The sequence below is a fragment of the Tursiops truncatus genome, chromosome 2 (assembly GCF_011762595.2).
Source record: "Tursiops truncatus isolate mTurTru1 chromosome 2, mTurTru1.mat.Y, whole genome shotgun sequence".
In the NCBI taxonomy this organism is placed as follows: domain Eukaryota; kingdom Metazoa; phylum Chordata; class Mammalia; order Artiodactyla; family Delphinidae; genus Tursiops; species Tursiops truncatus.
In genome coordinates this window covers 118,422,574-118,440,031 of record NC_047035.1, presented here as the reverse complement: position 1 = coordinate 118,440,031, position 17,458 = coordinate 118,422,574, and the positions used below count along the sequence as shown (strand labels likewise).

The following is a 17,458-nucleotide window of genomic DNA, read 5'->3' as shown; positions in this document are numbered from 1 at the left end:
CCAGGGATGACCCGGGCTCCCTATCCCTACCCCTGCCCCAGGTGGTGGCCCCATAAGCTAGGTACCCCGGCCGTAGTGCTCCCGGGGACCTTTCCCAGAGGAGCCAGGTTTTCTCTGCCCCCGGCTCTCCCTCCGAACCGGCGCCCGACGCCTCCCCCTCCCGGGGACTTTGGATCCCGCAGGAATCTCCTGCAGTTGCGCTAATGGGTGGTGAGGGCCGGTGGTTTGTGAGCCGCGGGAGAGAGGGAAGTGAACGTCCGTTCACAGCCCTTTGTGCGTTTGCGTCCCCAGCGTGTGTCGCTTATGGAGGGAGTGTGTGCGCAGAGTGTTGCGGACCCATCGGAGTGTGACCTGGATCTCCGCGCGCTTGGCGATTGCCGGCCACCTGGAGGAGCATTGCTTGGTCCGCGTGGTAGCTGAAAAGCTTGAGGTAAGTAAGAAGGGGTGTTGTGTACAGTCCTTTGCAGGGTTGGTGGGTCAGTCGTTGAGAACTAAATGCAACAATTTTGTATATGGCGTTACTTTTTGTAATTTAGGCAGGTTTTTCTCGTGACATGAAAAGATTTTGTAAACATCAGTTTTAATGACTATATTGTAAGGATGTGCCATGGCTGCTTTGACCGTTCTTCACATATTGGGCACTTTATGTATCCAGATTGCCACTGTTATGAAAATGCTGTTTAGAACCATCCTTTTACCTGCTTTCCTTGTCACTGTTTTGCAGGGGTGGTAACTGAAGGCTCTCTATTGCATAGTGTCACATAAAAATGCCAAGAACCAATACTTAAACCCCAAAATTTCAATCCCTGGTCCTGTTTAAAATTATATGTTTAGTATAATCTAAATTATTAAAAGCAAAAAAGGAAGAACAGAAAAGAAATAAGCCAAAATGCTAGCAACAGTTTCCTTTGGGGGTAGAAGTGTGTGTGTGTGTGTGTGTGTGTGTGTGTGTGTGTACACTGTGTTTTTAAAAACTTTTTCTTTTCCTTCAGATTTTTACCACTGCAAGTATTATTTTTATTTAGCTTTAAAAGTTTATATATTGCAAAGGCTGTTAAAGCCAGGCAGACATAGGTGTGAACCCAGCTTTGGCACATACTAGCTGTGTGACTTTGAAAATGTTACCTAAACCCTCTGAGCCTGTAAAATGAAAAGAAAATAATGCCGTTTACACTCTTACAGAGTTGTAAGGATTAAATAATGAAAAGTTAACCCATGTAACATTACCTACAGTGCCAGGAATATAATGTTTTCAATAATTGAAAGTATTATTCTCTATTAATATCATTACTAAAATTCATATACTAATACCCTTAAAGAAATTTATACATTGTAGAAAACTCTAGTGTGGAGACAAAAACATGAAAACCTTGTCCAAATCATTCATGCTCTTTTTCTTTGTGTTTGCCAAATTATCTAGTAGACATGATACTTTATAGCCATAAAGAAAGTTGATTTAGCATTTTTACTAGAAATATTTTAAAATCCACTGAAAATTTTATAAGACATCTTGTCATTTGGAACTTCTTTAAATGAGGTTCTAGTTGTCTTCTATTTTGCTTTGAGAACATTTCATGTTGATGATTGCCACTGTCACTTCTAGTGAGACTTGGGAAGGAAAATTCAGCAGTTGCTTCTCAATACGTACCAGAAAAGAGAATCATAAAACCTCAGGGTTAGACTTCCAAACTTTAAGAATAGGAAACCCAGGGCCTAAGCACTTCCAGGAGTTATTCTGCTGGTTTATGGCAGAGTCAGCACTAACACCTAAATCTCTTAAATTCTCTCTCCTTTACTCACTATACCCAGCATCACAAACTCAAATGACTCCAGAGTTAGGTAACTCACAGTGGGTGGATGACTCAGTGTGCCATCATAAAAAGTGATAGGGCTATGGCAGACCAGATAGTGCTTGCTTCTCCTTGGCCCCAGTCAAGGGGAATGCAGTCTAATAAGTGTTGCCAGAATGTCTACTTTTTCAAAATAAATCCACATTTTATATAAATATTTTGTGGGAATTTTAAATGTTGGCAACCGAAATACGTGTGTGTGTCTGTCTGCTTTGTTTTCTTCGGGAAAATTAATTATTTTACAATTTAAGTATACTTAACTTACATCACTAAGTTAGTTCCAGATGCACAATATAGTGATTTAATATTTCTATACATTACAGAATGATCGCCATAAGTCTAGTTCTCCTCTGTCACCGTACAGAGTTATTATAATATTGATTATATTCCCCATGCTGTACATTTCATCCCTGGGACTCATTTATTCTGTAACAGGGAGGTTGTACCTCTTAATCTCCCTTACCTGTTTTACTCATCCCCCAACTTCCCTCCCCAATGACAACCACCTGTTTATTCTCTATCTATGATTGTTTCTGACTTGTTACATTTGTTCATTTGTTTTGTTTTTTAGATTCCACATATAAGTTAAATCATATGATGTTTGCCTTTCTCTGACTTATTTTACTTAGCCTAATACCCTCTAGGTCCATCTGTATTGTCACAAATGGCAAGATTTCATTCTTTTTTTATGGCTGAGTAATATCACATTGTAGGTATACCACATCTTTATCCGTTCATCTATTTGTGGGCACTTAGGTTGCTTCTGTATCTTGGCTATTGTAAATAATGCTGCAGTGCATATATCTATTCAAATTAGTGTTTTTGTTTGTTTTTTTTTTCCTCCCAGAAAAATACCCAGAGGTGGTATTGCTGGTCATATGGTAGTTCTGTTTTTAATTTTTTGAGGAACTTTCATACTGTTTTCTACAGTGGCTATATCATTTTACATTCCCATCAACGATGCATGAAGTTACCTTTTCTCTGCATCCTTGCCAACACTTATTGTTTCTTCTCTTTGATAGTACCTATTCTGACTAGTATGAGGTGGTATCTTGTTATGGTTTTGATTTGCACTTCTCTGATGATTAGTGATGTTGAACATCTTTTCATGTGTCTGTTGCTTGTCTGTAAGTCTTCTTTGGAGTCTATGCAGGTTCTCTACCTTTTTTTATATATAAATAATTTTTATTGAAGTATGGTTGCTTTACTCTGCCTATTTATTAATTGTGTTGTTTGTTTTTTTGGATAAGTTATATGAGTTCTTTGTAGATTTTGGATGTTAACCCCCATAAGAGATACATATTGTTTGCAAATATCTTCTCCCATTCAGTAGGCTGCCTTTTGATTTTGTTGATAGTTTCTTTCACTGTGCAAAAGCTTTTTAGTTTGATGTAGTCCCATTTGTTTATTTTTGCTTTTGTTTCCCTTGCCTGAGAACACATATCCAAAAAATATTGTGAAGACTCATGTCAAAGAGTGTACTGCCTATGTTTTCTTCTAGTAGTTTTATGGTTTTAGGTACTACATTTAAGTCTTTAATGCCTTTTGAGTTTATTTTTGTGTACAGTGTGAGAAAGTAGTCTAGTTTGATTCTTCTGCATGTAGCTCTTCAGTTTTCCCAACACCATTTATTGAAGAGGCTGTCTTTTCCCCATTGTATATTCTTGCCTCCTTCATCATAGGTGAATTGACTATGTAAGTGTGGGTTTATTTCTGGACTCTATTCTGTTACATTGATCTATGTGTCTGTTTTTGTGCCAGTACCACAGTGTTTTGATTACTGTAGTATAGTTTGAAATCATGGAACGTGATACCTCCAGCCTTGTTCTTTTTTCTCAAGGTGGTTTTGGCTATTCCGGGTCCTTTGTGTTTCCATACAAATTTTAGAATTATTTGTTGTAGTTTTATGAAAATGCCTTTTGGTATTTTCATAGGGATTGCATTGAACCTATAGTACATTGGGGTGTATGGTCATTTTCACAATATTAATTCTTCAGTTGATGACCAGAGCATATCTTTCCATTTGTGTCATCTTCCGTTTCTTTCATCAGTGTCTTATGATTTTCTGAGTACAGGCCTTTTACCTCCTTGGTTATTTTATTCCTAGGGTTTTTTTATTTAAATTATTTTCTTTATTTTTTTGGCTGCATTGGGTCTTAGTTGAGGCACATGGGATCTTCGTTGAGGCATGGAGGATCTTTCATTGTGGCACACGGTCTCTTCATTACAGCGCTTGGGCTTCTCTCTAGTTGTGGTGGGTGGGCTCTGTAGTTTGCGGCATGTGGGCTCACTCATTGAGGTGTGTGAGTGCAATAGTTGTGGTGTGCGGGCTTAGTTGCCCTGCAGCATGTGGGATCTTAATTCCCCAAACAGGGATCGAACCCACGTTCCCTGTGTTGGAAGGCAGATTCTTTACCACTGGACCACCAGGGAAGTCCCTTTTATTATTTTTTTAATACCTATTATTTAGGCTGCGGCATGTGGGATCTTTGTTGCTGCGTGTGGGATCATTTTAATTGCGGCATGTGGGATCTTTAGTTGCAGCATGCAGGATCTTTAGTTGCAGCATGCTGGCTCTTTTAGTTTGGGCATGCGGGATCTAGCTCCCTGACCAGGGATTGAACCCAGGCCCCCTGCATTGGGAGCATGGAGTCTTAACTGGACCACCAAGGAAGTCCCAGTTCTTTTTGATATAAATGATGTTTTCTTAATTTCTCTTTCTGATAGTTCTTTGTTAGTGTATAGAAACACAACAGATTTCTGTATATTAATTTTGTATCCTGAAACTACTGAATTCAGTTAATAGCTCTAATATTTTTTTGGTAGTTTCTTTAGGGTATTCTATATATAGTATTATGTTATCTGCAAACAGTGAGAGCTTTACCTCTTCCTTTCCAATTTGGATTCCATTTATTTCTTTTTCTTGTCTGATTGCCATGGCTAGAACTTGCAATACTATGTTGAATGAAGGTGGCGAGAGTGGGCATCCTTGTCTTGTTCCTAATCTTAGAGGAAATGTTTTCTTTCAGCTTCTTACTATTTAGTATGGTGTCTATTTAGTATGATGTTAGCTGTGAGTTTGTCATATATGGCCTTTATTATGTAGAGGTATGTTTCCTCTATATCCACTTTCTGGAGTTATTATCATAAATGGATATTGAATTTTGTCAAAAACTTTTTCTGCATTTATTGAGATGATCATATTTTTATTCTTAAGTTTGTTCATGTGGTGTATTACATGGATTGACTTGCAGATATTGAACCATCCTTGCATCCCTGGGATAAATTCCACTTGATCATGGTGTATAATTCTTTTAATGTATTTGGTGTTTTTATACTTTGTTGAGGAGTTTTGCATCTATGTTCATCAGGGGTATTGGCTTGTAATTTTCCTTTTTTGTGGTGTCTTTATCTGGTTTTGGTACAGGGTGATGCCTCATAAGAATGAGTTTGGAAGCATTTCTTCCTCTTCTTTTTTTTGGAATAATTTGAGAAGGATAGGTGTTAACTCTAAATGTTTGGTAGAATTCACCCGTGAAGCTCCATGGTCCTGAACTTTTGTTTGGGAGTTTTTAAACTACTGATTCAGTTTCAGTGTTGCTAGTTGGTCTGTTCATATTTTCTGTTTCTTTCTGATTCAGTCTTAGGATATTATATGTTGCTAGAAATTTATCCCTTTCTTCTAGGTTGTCCATTTTATTGGCATGTAATTGGTTTTTGGTTTTTTTTTTTTTTTTGCGGTATGCGGGCCTCTCACTGTTGTGGCCTCTCCCGTTGTGGAGCACAGGCTCCAGATGCGCAGGCTCAGCGGCCATGGCTCACGGGCCCAGCTGCTCCGCGGCATGTGGGATCTTCCCTGACCGGGGCACGAAACCGTGTCCCCTGCATCGGCAGGCAGACTCTCAACCACTGGGCCACAGGGAAGCCCATGGCATGTAATTGTTGATAGTAATCTCTTCAGATCTTTTGTATTTTTGTGATGTCAGTTGTAACATCTCCTTGATCGTTTTATTTTACTGATTTCAGCTCTCTTTTTCTTGATGAGTCTGGCTAAAGGTTTATCTAAATTTTGTTTATCTTTTCACAGAACCAGTACTTAGTTTCTTTGCTCTTTCCTGTTGTTTTACTGTCTCTATTTCATTTATTTCTGCTCTGAGCTTTATGATTTCTTCTAACTGGGTTTGTGTGGTGTTCTTCTTTTTCTAGTTCCTTTAGGTATAAGGTTAGGTTTTGTACTGAGATTTTTCTTGTATTCTGAGGTAGGCTTGCATTGCTATAAACTTACCTCTTAGAACTGCTTTTGCTGCATCCCACAGATTTTGGATCGTGTTTCCATATTCATTTGTCACCAGGTATATTTTTCTTGTCACCAGGTATTTGATTTCTTCAGTTACCCTTTGGTTACTTAGTCACATATTGTTTGGCCCACCAGTGTTTTTTTGCCATTTTTTTTTCTTGTGGTTAATTTCTAGTCTCATAGTGTCGTGGTCAGAAAAGATGCTGGATGTGATTTCAGTCTTCTTAAATTTATCGAGACTTGTTCTGTGGCCTAGAATGTTATCTACCCTAGAGAGTGTTTGATGTGCACTTGAAAATAATGTGTATTCTGCTGCTTTTGGATGGAATGTTCTATATGTTATAGCTATTAAGTCTGTCTATCGTAATGTATTGTTTAAGGCCAGTGTTTCCTTGTTGATCTTCTCTCTGAATGATCTGTCCATTGATGTAAGTGGGGTGTTAAAGTCCTCTACTATTATTTTGTTACTGGGACTTTCTCCCTTTGTTTCTATTTGGTTTATGTATTTAGGTGCTCCCTTTTTGGGTGCATATATATTTACAATTGTTATATCTTGCTGGATCAATCCATTTATCAAAGTAATGCTACCCAGCTTGCTTTTCATTTCCATTTCCATGGAATACCTTTTTCCATCCCCTTACTTTCAGTGTGTGTGTCTTTAGATCTGAAGTGAGTTTCTTCTAGGCACTATGTATAAGGGTCTTATTTTTTCACCCATTCAGCCAGTCTGTGTCTTTTGATTGGAGCATTTAGTCCGTTTACATTTAAATTAATAATTGATAAGTATGTACTTACTGCTGTTTTGTTCATTGTTTCCAGGTTGCTTTTGTAGTTCTTTTTTGCTTCTTTTGCTTGCCTCCCTTGTGATTTGATGACTATCCTTAGTGTTAGGTTTGGATTCCTTTATCATGTGTGTGTGTGTGTGTGTGTGTGTGTGTGTGTGTGTGTGTGTATCTTTTTTTTTTTAATTTGTTTTATTTTATTTTATTGGCTGCGTTTTGGTCTTCTTTGCTGTGTGCAGGCTTTCTCTAGTTGTGGCGAGTGGGGGCTACTCTTTGTTGAGATGCGTGGGCTTCTCATCATGGTGGCTTCTCTTGTTGCGGAGCACGGGCTGTAGGCGTGAGGGCTTCAGTAGTTGTGGCTCACGGGCTCTAGAGCGCAGGCGCAGTAGTTGTGGCTTGCGGGCTTAGTTGCTCTGCGGCATGTGGGATCTTCCCGGACCAGGGCTTGAACCCGTGTCCCCTGCATTGGCAGGCAGATTCTTAATCTCTGCGCCACCAGGGAAGCCCTGTGTGTGTATCTATTATAGATTTTTGGTTTGTAATTACCTTGAGGTTCATATATAACAGCCTATGTATATATTTGTGATTATTTTAAGTTGACGATTCTTAAGTTCAAACACATTCTAACAAACCTGCATCCACCCCCACCTTTTATTGTTTCTTTTACATTATATTTTCCTTTTTTGTTTGTTTGTTTGTGTCCCTTAACTACTTTTTGTGGATATAGATGATTTTATTACTTTTGTCTTTTAACCTTCCTACTAGATTTTTATATTGCCTAGTGTGGTGTTTTTCTTTTCTGTTTAGAGAAGTCCCTTAAACATTTCTTATAAAGGCTGTTTACAGGTGCTGAACTCTTAGGATTTGCTTGTCTGTAAAACTCTATATCGCTCCTTCAAATCTGAATAATAGCCTTGCCAGATAGACTGTTCTTGGTTGTGTATTTTTTCCTTTCATCACATTGAATATATCATGCCATTCCCTTCTGGCCTGCAAAGTGTCTACTGAAAAATTTGCTGACAGTGTTATTGGAATTCCCTTGTACCTAACTAGTTGCTTTTCCCTTGGTCCTTTTAAGATTCTCTCTTAATCTTTAATTTTTGCCCTTTTAATAACAGTGTGTCTTGGTGTGGACCTCTGAGTTCATCTTGTTTGGGACTGTGCTTCCTGGACCTGGATGTCTGTTTCCTTTCCCAGATTAGGGAAGTTTTTAGCTACTGTTCTTCAAATAAGTTCTCTGCCTCTTTCTCTCTCCTCGACTTCTGGGACCCCTATATTGTAAATGTTAGTACTCTTGGTGTTGTCCCAGAGGTTTCTTAAACTATTGTCATTAAAACAATTTTTTTGTTCTGTTCAGTTTGAGTAGTTTGTACTGTATATTTTAGTACACTCATCCATTCCTCTGTATCATCTAAGCTACTGTTGATTCTTTCTAGTGTGATTTTTACTTCAGCTATTGTGTTTTTCAGATCTGTTTGATTCTTCTTTATCACTTACGTTAAACTTCTCACTGTGTCCATTCTTTTCCTGATTTCACTGAGCATCTTTGTAATCGTCATCTTGAACTCTTTATCAGGTAGATTGCTTATCTCTCTTCACTTACTTTTTCCTCTGGGATTTTGTCTTGTTCCTTTGTTTGGGACATATTCCTCTCTCACTTCATTTTGCCTGATTTTTCTGTTTTTATTTCTTTGTATTAGGCAGGTCATTTATGCTTCCTGATCTTGGAGAAGTAGGAGATGTCCTGTGGAGCCCAGGAGCACAGTTTCCTCTGGTCACCAGAGTTATATCCTCTAGGGATGCCCCTTCTGTGGGCTGCAAGGGCCCTTCTGCTGTGGCAGGGCTCATTACTGTGGGTGTGCTGGTAGGCAAGGCTGGCCCCCCAGCCTTATTGGCTGCCAGGTGCTCCTCATGTGGAGGCTGCCAGCTGCTGGTGGGTGGGGCTGGGTCCTGGTGAAGTTGGCTGTGTGGCCTGGAGAAGGGGCTGGAGCTGGTGGGTAGGTAAGCCCTCGGCACTAGTAGACTAGAGGGAGGACTCCAAAATGGTGCTAGCCAGCATCAGTGTTTTCCTGCTAGAACAAGTTCCTGTAAATGGCTGCTGCTAGTGTCTCTGTCCCTAGGGAGAGTCCCAGTTGCCTCCTGCCTCTCCAGGAGGCTCTCCAAGATCAGGAAGTATGTCTGACCCAGGCTCCTTTCAAATTACTGCCTCTTAGCTGGGACTCAGGGCATATGAGATTTTGCATGCACCCTCTATGAACAGAGTCTCTGTTTCCTCCAGCCCTCCGGCTCTTCTGTACACAAGCCCCGCTGGCCTTCATAGCCAGATGTTCTGGGGCCTCATCTTCGTGGTGCAGGACCCCTGGGCTGGAGAGTCCAATGTGGGGCTCGGATCCCTCACTCCTTGTGGAGAACCTCTGCAATTGTGATTATCCTCCCATTTGTAGGTCACCTATTCAGGGGTGTGGGTCTTGACTATACTGTATCTCCAGTTTCCCCATTCTGCCCTTCTCATGGTGGTTCCTTCTTTATGTCTTTAGTTGTGGAAAATTTTTTCTGCTAGTCTTGAAGTTGTTCTCATCAATAGTTCCTCTATAAATAGTTGTAATTTTAGAGTGCCTGTGGTAGGATGTGAGTCAAGGTCTTATCACTCTGTTATCTTAGCCACTCCTCCCCAAATTATATTCTTTGAAAATGCCTTGTGGACCAAGGAAACTATATCCATAGGTCTTATCCAGCCCTTAAGCGACCTCAGGGTCATCATTCTATCTCAGTATGTTTTATGAGTTTGTCTATATGGAATCTATTCTGAAACATCTTAACTTTCCGAAATCAACATTTCTTTTTCATTTAGTCAGTGTTGAGGCTTTGCTATATGCTCACTTCTTCATTCCATTTTGATAGTAAAAATCTTTGAAAATAACCAGCTTAGGAGGAAAAATATGTTCACCTTTTCATTTAGTTGAGCCACTTTGCCACTTGTCTGTTACGAATTTTGGTGGAAAACAAATAAGCCCAAGTTGTAAGGGCTTACAGCCCTCCCTTGTAAGTGGAGATAAGACACAAACAAGAATGACTGGGATGTCAGGGATGTCGCATGTGAGGTCAGAGGTCCTAAGGAAGTCTAGGAAAAGGTTTTATAGAGGGTCTGGCACTTAACGCTGTTTCTTAAGGGAAACAATCTTAAATCAAGTACAAAAGGAAGAGAGCTGCAGAAGAATATATACAGAAGCGGGCTTGTCTGGATAGTAGTGAGCAATAGATTCCTGTAGGAAACTAGTTGGCACGCTGGAAGTGAAGACCTGGATTATTTAATTCGGTAGGCAATGAAAAGAGGAATGATACGGTCTGTATACCTTCCCTCTGTTGCTGAGATGTTTCTGTTGCTGTGGTACCTGTTCACATAAAGCAAGTGGAATCTTTTGCTGGTACTTAATGTTTTTGTTTAAGAGCTTACATTATTGTGAAAATGAACTTCTTGAGTCAAGCTGGAATGAGTTTGACTTGAAGAAATAATAGATGCTCAACAAATGAATGAACTGAAAATGAAAGCTCATGAGTGAGAAATGAGTGAAAAATGAGTGAGAAATGGATCGACTCAGAATGCCAATACTGACCTGAAGGGAGGGTAGGGCAACAGTAGTTTGGACCAGGGCAGAAATTTAAGGGACCACAAAAGCATTCATAGATTTGTGTGATCAGGTTCTGATTTTTTTTTTTTTCCCTTTGCAGAATGTCCATATCTTACCACAGACAGTTCTTTACATGGCTGATTCAGAAACTTTCATTAGTCTGGAGGAGTGTCGTGGCCATAAGAGAGGTGAATATCAAAGGAAAAAGTTTTGGATTTTTTTTTTTTGTTCCCTGTGTACATCTTTTTGGAGATAAATACTATTCTCATTCTGAGAGTTACTGACTTTCTGAGGCTATGGGTCTACTCCCTGGAGAATGCATGAATATGCTGTCTTTGAACTTTTAGAAGCCCTTTTGCTTTGAAGATTGATTTCTAAACCTTGTGGTACAATTGAAACAAATTCTTTACTTTAGTAAGGTGTTTTTCTCTTTTTGAAATACTTGAATCCTCCAGGCACTTCTTTTTACTATTAAAACAGGATGTCTTTGGGTATTCAAGCCTTTTATTGTATTGGATGACCATTTACCAAGGTTATCTGTAGATACTGTGCATTCTTGGCTTGCTAAACGAAGAAGCAGACTCTATCCCATGTTGGGCACACTGAGGCCCAGAGTTAGACTTGGATAGTGGATTATCATTGTCTGATTTGAATCCAGGTGACAGTGTGGTAGAAAAGTCATTATTCTTTAATATCAGCTGAACAGAAAGGTATAATAGTAAATCTGAAAATCAGCTGCTGCTGCTGCTGTCATTGAGGCAGAAGCAGTATGTGAACAAGTAGAAGGCGGCAAACTGGCAATGTTTAAGGTCAGATTTAGAATTTAACGTATAAAACAAGGGCTCAAAACAGAAAAACTTTTTTGTTTTTAATCAAAGTTTTTAGACTTCCTTGTAAAGTGTTCTCGTGTAAAATAATTTAATATTTGCTTTTTTTCCCCCTTCCTCATCAAATTTGACCTTAAATGGATGACATCGAATAATTTTCCTGTGTTATTACAGCCAGGAAAAGAACTTCTATGGAAGCAGCATTTGCCCTTGAGAAGCTGTTCCCAAAACAATGCCAAGTCCTTGGGATTGTGACCCCAGGGATTGTAGGTGAGAGAATACCAACTTGATTTCCTTGCTTTGCATTAATGTAGGGTCCTATAGATTGGTGGGTTATTTGTAGCTAACAGCATGTTTATATTTTTGGCCATCCAAAGTACAATAAAGTTGGTCATATATACCATCGTATTATATTTCACTTATATTAATTTTCCTTAGGTTATTGTGGTTAATATTTCAAATCTCAGGGCTGTCCATGTAAACCAAATCTAATTCATATCTTTCCAGGAGCCATTCATAAGGGGACAGAGATCTCATTCTTCCTTTCTACAAACTGGGAAGTATTAGCAAGCATTCTTACTTTCGTCAGTTCAGCCAGAACTGTTTCTGGTGGATGGGGTGAGGTAGGGCTGGGATCAGGAGTTGCAGTAGGCCTTACTAGGAAACTTTCTCTGCTTGGCTGCCACTGTTTGAAGTTTATAGCAGGAACTTTCCAAGTTTGCTACTGGTGAATTTTTGCTGGTTTTAATTATTTTGACTTCTGTATCTAATGGGGGGAGTGGGATCCTGTTAAAGCTGTCATGGTGCAGTGGTTCGCATCCCTAGATGGGGATTCCCAGCTGTACCACTTTAGTATCGGTATGACTTTGGGCGAGTTAGCTGACCTCATGGGGCTTCAGTTTCCCCATCTATTACATGGGGGTGATTGATAGTACCTTCTTCAGAGGGTTTGAGGATTAAATGAGTTAGCACATGTACAGCATTTAGAATAAAGATATGCAATAAGTGGTAACTAAATGTTAGCTATTATTATTTCTTGTTGCACTCTGTAAATGGCATTTTTAATCTTCACTGAGAGACTTTTGATTGGAATTTAGGAGTCTTGTACAATGAACTACAAAGGATTTCAAGTGTTTACAGATGAATAAGGGTAAATGTATGGTTGATGGGGGACTGTTTCATCCCTCCTGCTATCAGCTCCCACCCCTATACTATTATATCAGCCCCATCACCACAAATTTTGTTTCTCATTGGATTAAAAAAAATGACGGCAGTGACTGATTTTCTTTTAACTTTCGAATTTTCCTTAAATGAGTGATCTAGTTTTTACCATTATTAGTTATTAACAAATGCTTCTGTAGAAACATAGCTTTCATTTCTTACATCATTTGGTTAGGTCTCCCCACCCTACACTCTGTGGCGTCCTCAAAGCATGACTAAGGTTCTCCTCTTTAAAATTTCAGCTGGGGGTTAGGGACAGGAGAGGGCGGGCCAACCTGGGCAACACTCTTGCCTCCATGACCCCATAGTGAGGGGTGGGCAGTCTACCTGAAGCCTTCCTCTCATGTTTGCCATGTTTCAGAGCAGTTGGTCATCTTCCTAAGTTCTCTTAACGATCTTCATGTCGGGAGTGAGTATCATTCCAACTCCCTTTAGTCGGGACTTGTCCTCTTGTGTTTTCTTGGACCTACTCCTTACCCTTCTTATTGATTCTTGTTCCCACAGCTGAGCACTTTCTTTGTTCCACATATGTCACAGAAAAACTTCCACCAAGACAGTTGATTGGATTCCTTTTTCTTAGGCCACAGTTAGTGATTATTTCTAAAATAGCCATTGGCTACTAACCCATCTTCCTTCTTTAGGTTGGAAAAATTTCAAGTTTGAGAATTTGTTCATTTTTATATATACAGAGATCATTTTCTTTCTTAATTGAGGTAAACTTTACTTACAGTGAAATGCACAATCCTGAGTGTACAGTTTAATGAGTTTTTTTTTTTGTTTTGCGGTACGCGGGCCTCTCTCTGCTGTGGCCTCTCCCGTTGTGGAGCACAGGCTCTGGACGCCCAGGCTCAGCGGCCATAGCTCACGGGCCCAGCCACTCCGCAGCACGTGGGATCTTCCCAGACCGGGGCATGAACCCGCATCCCCTGCGTCGGCAGGCTGACTCTCAACCACTGCGCCACCAGGGAAGCCCCAGTTTAATGAGTTTTGACAAATTCATATCCTGGTGAAACTGACATGCTAGTCAATATTTAGTATGTTTCCATCACCCCAGGAAGTTCCCTCATGCCCTCTTCCTGCCATTCCCTACTTCCGTAGGAAACCCCAGTTCCAGTTTCAGTGACCATAGGTTAGTTTGGCCTGTTGGTGAATGTAATATAAATGGAATCATGTTATATACTCTCTTTATCTTGGCTCTTTCACTCAACATAAATATTTTTAACAACATAATATTTTTGAGACTCATGTTATTTTGCATATGAGTAATTCATTAAAATTCTAGAGTAGTATTCTGTGACTTAACTTGAATTAATTTTTGTGTATGGTATAAGGTAGGTTCAGGGTTAATTTTTTTTCATATGTTTATCTAGGTATTCCAGTGCCATTTGTTGAAGACTTTTCTTCCTCATTAAATTGTCTCAGCACCTTTGTCAAAAATAATTGGCTGTATGTTTGTGGGTCTGTTTCTGGATTTGATTCTGTTCCATTGATTTATTTGTGTATCCTTAAGCCAGAGTCATATTACTGTAGGTCTTGATGTTCTTTTTAAAGATTGATTTCCATAGATCTTGATGTCCTTCTTTTAAAAAATTGCTCTGGCTATCTAGGTCCTTTGCATTTCCACATATATTTTAGAAGCATCCTGTCAATTTCTATAACAAAGCCTATTGGCTTTTAATTCGGATTGTCTTGAGGCCTGCTACGGACAAAAAAAATTGCTTTTATGTTTTGATATTTTTTTGTAGAAGAGGGCCTCATAATAAACTCTGAAATTTTATTTTCATGTTTTTAAATTCAGAATATGTTATGTGGGGTTTGATTAGATTTTGAAATTTTCTCTTTGAAAATTTTTTTTCCATTTTGTTCTATCTTTGGTTTCTAAAAGGCTTATTAACACTTTTTTTTAAGAGTTTCTTTTTTATACTAGTAAGAGCCATTTACTGTTTTTAAAAAAAAGTAAAGGAAAATTAGAAAAGCAAAAAAGAAAAAAATTAAGCTACTTTAAGCTTTAAGTAGAGTTAACCACTCTGTTAAGTTTATGATGCATAACCTTCCAGACTTTCGGTATGTAGTACAGAGTATAGATACAGATAGGTATGTAGTATAGATATATGTATATATGTGTGTATATGTATGTGCGTGCATAAAATATGTATTTATATATTTATATAAAATACAGTTTTCAGCGAACTTGTAATCTGCAGTATTTGTATCGATCTGCCAGGGCAGCCATAACAAAATACTATAGACTGGATGGCTTAAACAACAAATTTATTTTCTCACATTTCTGGAGTCTGGAAGTCCAAGGTGTTGGCATTTTTCCTTTCTTCTGAGGCTTCATTCTTTGGCTTACATACAGCCACCTGCCTTTTCACTGGGTCCTCACATAGCTTTTTCTCTTTTCTCTGTATGCCTTCATCTCTGATGTTTCTTCCTCTTCTTGAAAGGACACCAATCTTACTGGATTAGGGCCTGACCCTTGTGACCTCATTTAACCTTAATTGCCTCTTTATTTAAAGGCCTTATCTCCAAATACAGTTATATATATATGTGTGTGTGTATTTCAGTTCTACATGCACACAATATATATAGTGTATATAATTGTCAAATATTCTATGATAAATTTTACAAGTAGAATTGCTGTGAAGATGTAGTTACTACCCTCCCCCAACTTTTCATTTAGAAAAGCTTCAAACCTATAGAAAAGGGGAAAGAATAATAGAATAGTACAATAAACACCCATATATCCTTCATCTAGATTCACTGTTGTAAAAAATTTTGCAACATTTGCTTTTTCTGTCTTTGTTTATGAAAACATTTCTTTCTGAACAATTTGAAAGTAAATTTTAGGCATCATGACCTTATACCTCTAAAAATTTCAAAGCTGAGAAACTCTTATTCACATAGTGGCCTGTTACCTTATTGATTATGTTAGTGACCTAAACTGAAGTTACCTAGGTGTGGCTGGGTAATTTACACCAGGTGAAACTTCTGTTTTTATTGAATCTGTTCACAAAACTGTTTAACTTTTTTCCTAGTGACGCCAATGGGATCAAGTAGCAATCCACCTCAGGAAATAGAAATTGGAGAATCTGGTTTTGCTCTATTATTTCCTCAAATTGAAGGAATAAAAATAAAACCCTTTCATTTTATTATGGATCCAAAGAAATTAACACTAGAAAGGCATCAACTCACTGAAGTAGGTAAGTTGTTATTATTTACCATTAATTGCCCGTATTGTTGATTGATTTTGTTTGTTACTTTGAGAGAGTCTGAATTAAGTACACGTTACTGCAGATGTGGATAATTCAAATTAGTGATTAACAGAGGCTAGTGCAATATTGTTTTTGGTAGAATGGATTTACTTTTTAAATTATTTTACTTACATTAAAGCCTGAGAGAACCAGAGATGAATTTTCTGTATTTAATTCTGAATTTTGAAGGATTTCTTCCTCTTTGAACATTTTCTATTTTTTAAAAAATTATTTGGCCATGTTGGGTCTTTGTTGCTGCACGTGGGCTTTCTCTAGTTGCGGCGAGCAGGGGCTACACTTCATTGCGGTGCGCAGGCTTCTCATTGCGGTGCGCAGGCTTCTCATTGCGGTGGCCTCTCTCATTGCGGAGCACCGGCTCCAGGTGCGCGGGTTTCAGTAGTTGTGGCTCGCAGACTCCAGAGCGCAGTCTTAGCAGTTGTGGCTCACGGGCCTAGTTGCTCCGCAGCATATGGGATCTTCCCGGACCAGGGCTCAAACCCGTGTCCCCTGAATTGGCAGGCGGATTCCCAACCACTGCACCACCAGGGAAGCCCTTGAACGTTTTCTTATCATTTTGCCCTATTTTGTTTTTTGAAGCTGAAAAGTTTCTATTTTGTTTTTTGAAGCTGAAAAGTTTCTATTTTGTTTTTTGAAGCTGAAAAGTTTAAGGTTTTATTTCTCTTTTATGCTAGTAATAAGCATTTGTTTTTTCAAAAATTAAAAGATACAGGTTAGTTCAATATTGACTAATTAGAAAGACGGGAATAAGTGTAACGAACTTGATAAGTTTTAGAAATAGTGTAAGTTAAGGCAGAGTATATCAAACAATGGTTTAGTAGGATATGTCAGGCAGGAAGCTTGGCTGGAGTAGACAGGTCATGCATGAGGTGATTTTTTTTTTTTTTTTGCGGTACGCGGGCCTCTCACTGTTGTGGCCTCTCCCGTTGCGGAGCACAGGCTCCGGATGCGCAGGCTCAGCAGCCACGGCTCACGGGCCTAGCCGCTCTGCGGCATGTGGGATCTTCCCGGACCAGGGCACAAACCTGTGTCCCCTGCATCAGCAGGCAGACTCTCAACCACTGCGCCACCAGGGAAGCCCCATGAGGTGATTTTGAAGAGGTAAAAGGTTAGCTCAGTTTCTAAGCTCTGATAAGAAAGCTTAATTTAATATAGTAAGCAACAAACTAATTATTCAAGCAAAGCAGTATTAAGGCCTTGCATCTACCTCTGCAGATGAACTGATTGGGGTTAACTTGTTAGAGAAGCTTGTTTGGCCTTTGACTCAGTGCTTTTGCTGAAGGTCATATTGCCAAGCCTCCTCTGTACTGTCTTTTTGGGTCCAGAAGTAAGTGTGGTGCCTCCTGGGCATGCTCCCCTCTGCCCTATAGCAACCTGGGGGATCCATGATTGAGGTCCTCATGGTATGCTTGAAGCTAGAAGCCTAGTTTTGTCCATTTACAAGAAAGACCCAAAATCTTGAGTGGAAGGAACCATCTATTTTATGATAAAATAGTTATTAGATTTGTTTTAGACCTTGTTTGCATTATAGTGCTAAATAAGTATAGGAATCAGAAAACTGAAATGAAAAAGAGCCCTAC

The 17,458-nt window shown here is 39.1% G+C and overlaps 1 protein-coding gene across 1 annotated transcript in view; it reads left to right on the top strand.

Annotated features, from left to right (window-relative positions):
- Window positions 1-17,458, top strand: part of FBXO22 (F-box protein 22) — a 30,273-nt gene that overhangs the window by 228 nt on the left and 12,587 nt on the right. Inside the window, exons 2-5 of the mRNA XM_019951030.3 lie at window positions 292-430; window positions 10,659-10,746; window positions 11,560-11,655; window positions 15,645-15,809. Coding sequence (XP_019806589.2) covers window positions 292-430; window positions 10,659-10,746; window positions 11,560-11,655; window positions 15,645-15,809 — 488 coding nt within the window. The remainder of the gene's footprint in view (window positions 1-291; window positions 431-10,658; window positions 10,747-11,559; window positions 11,656-15,644; window positions 15,810-17,458) is intronic.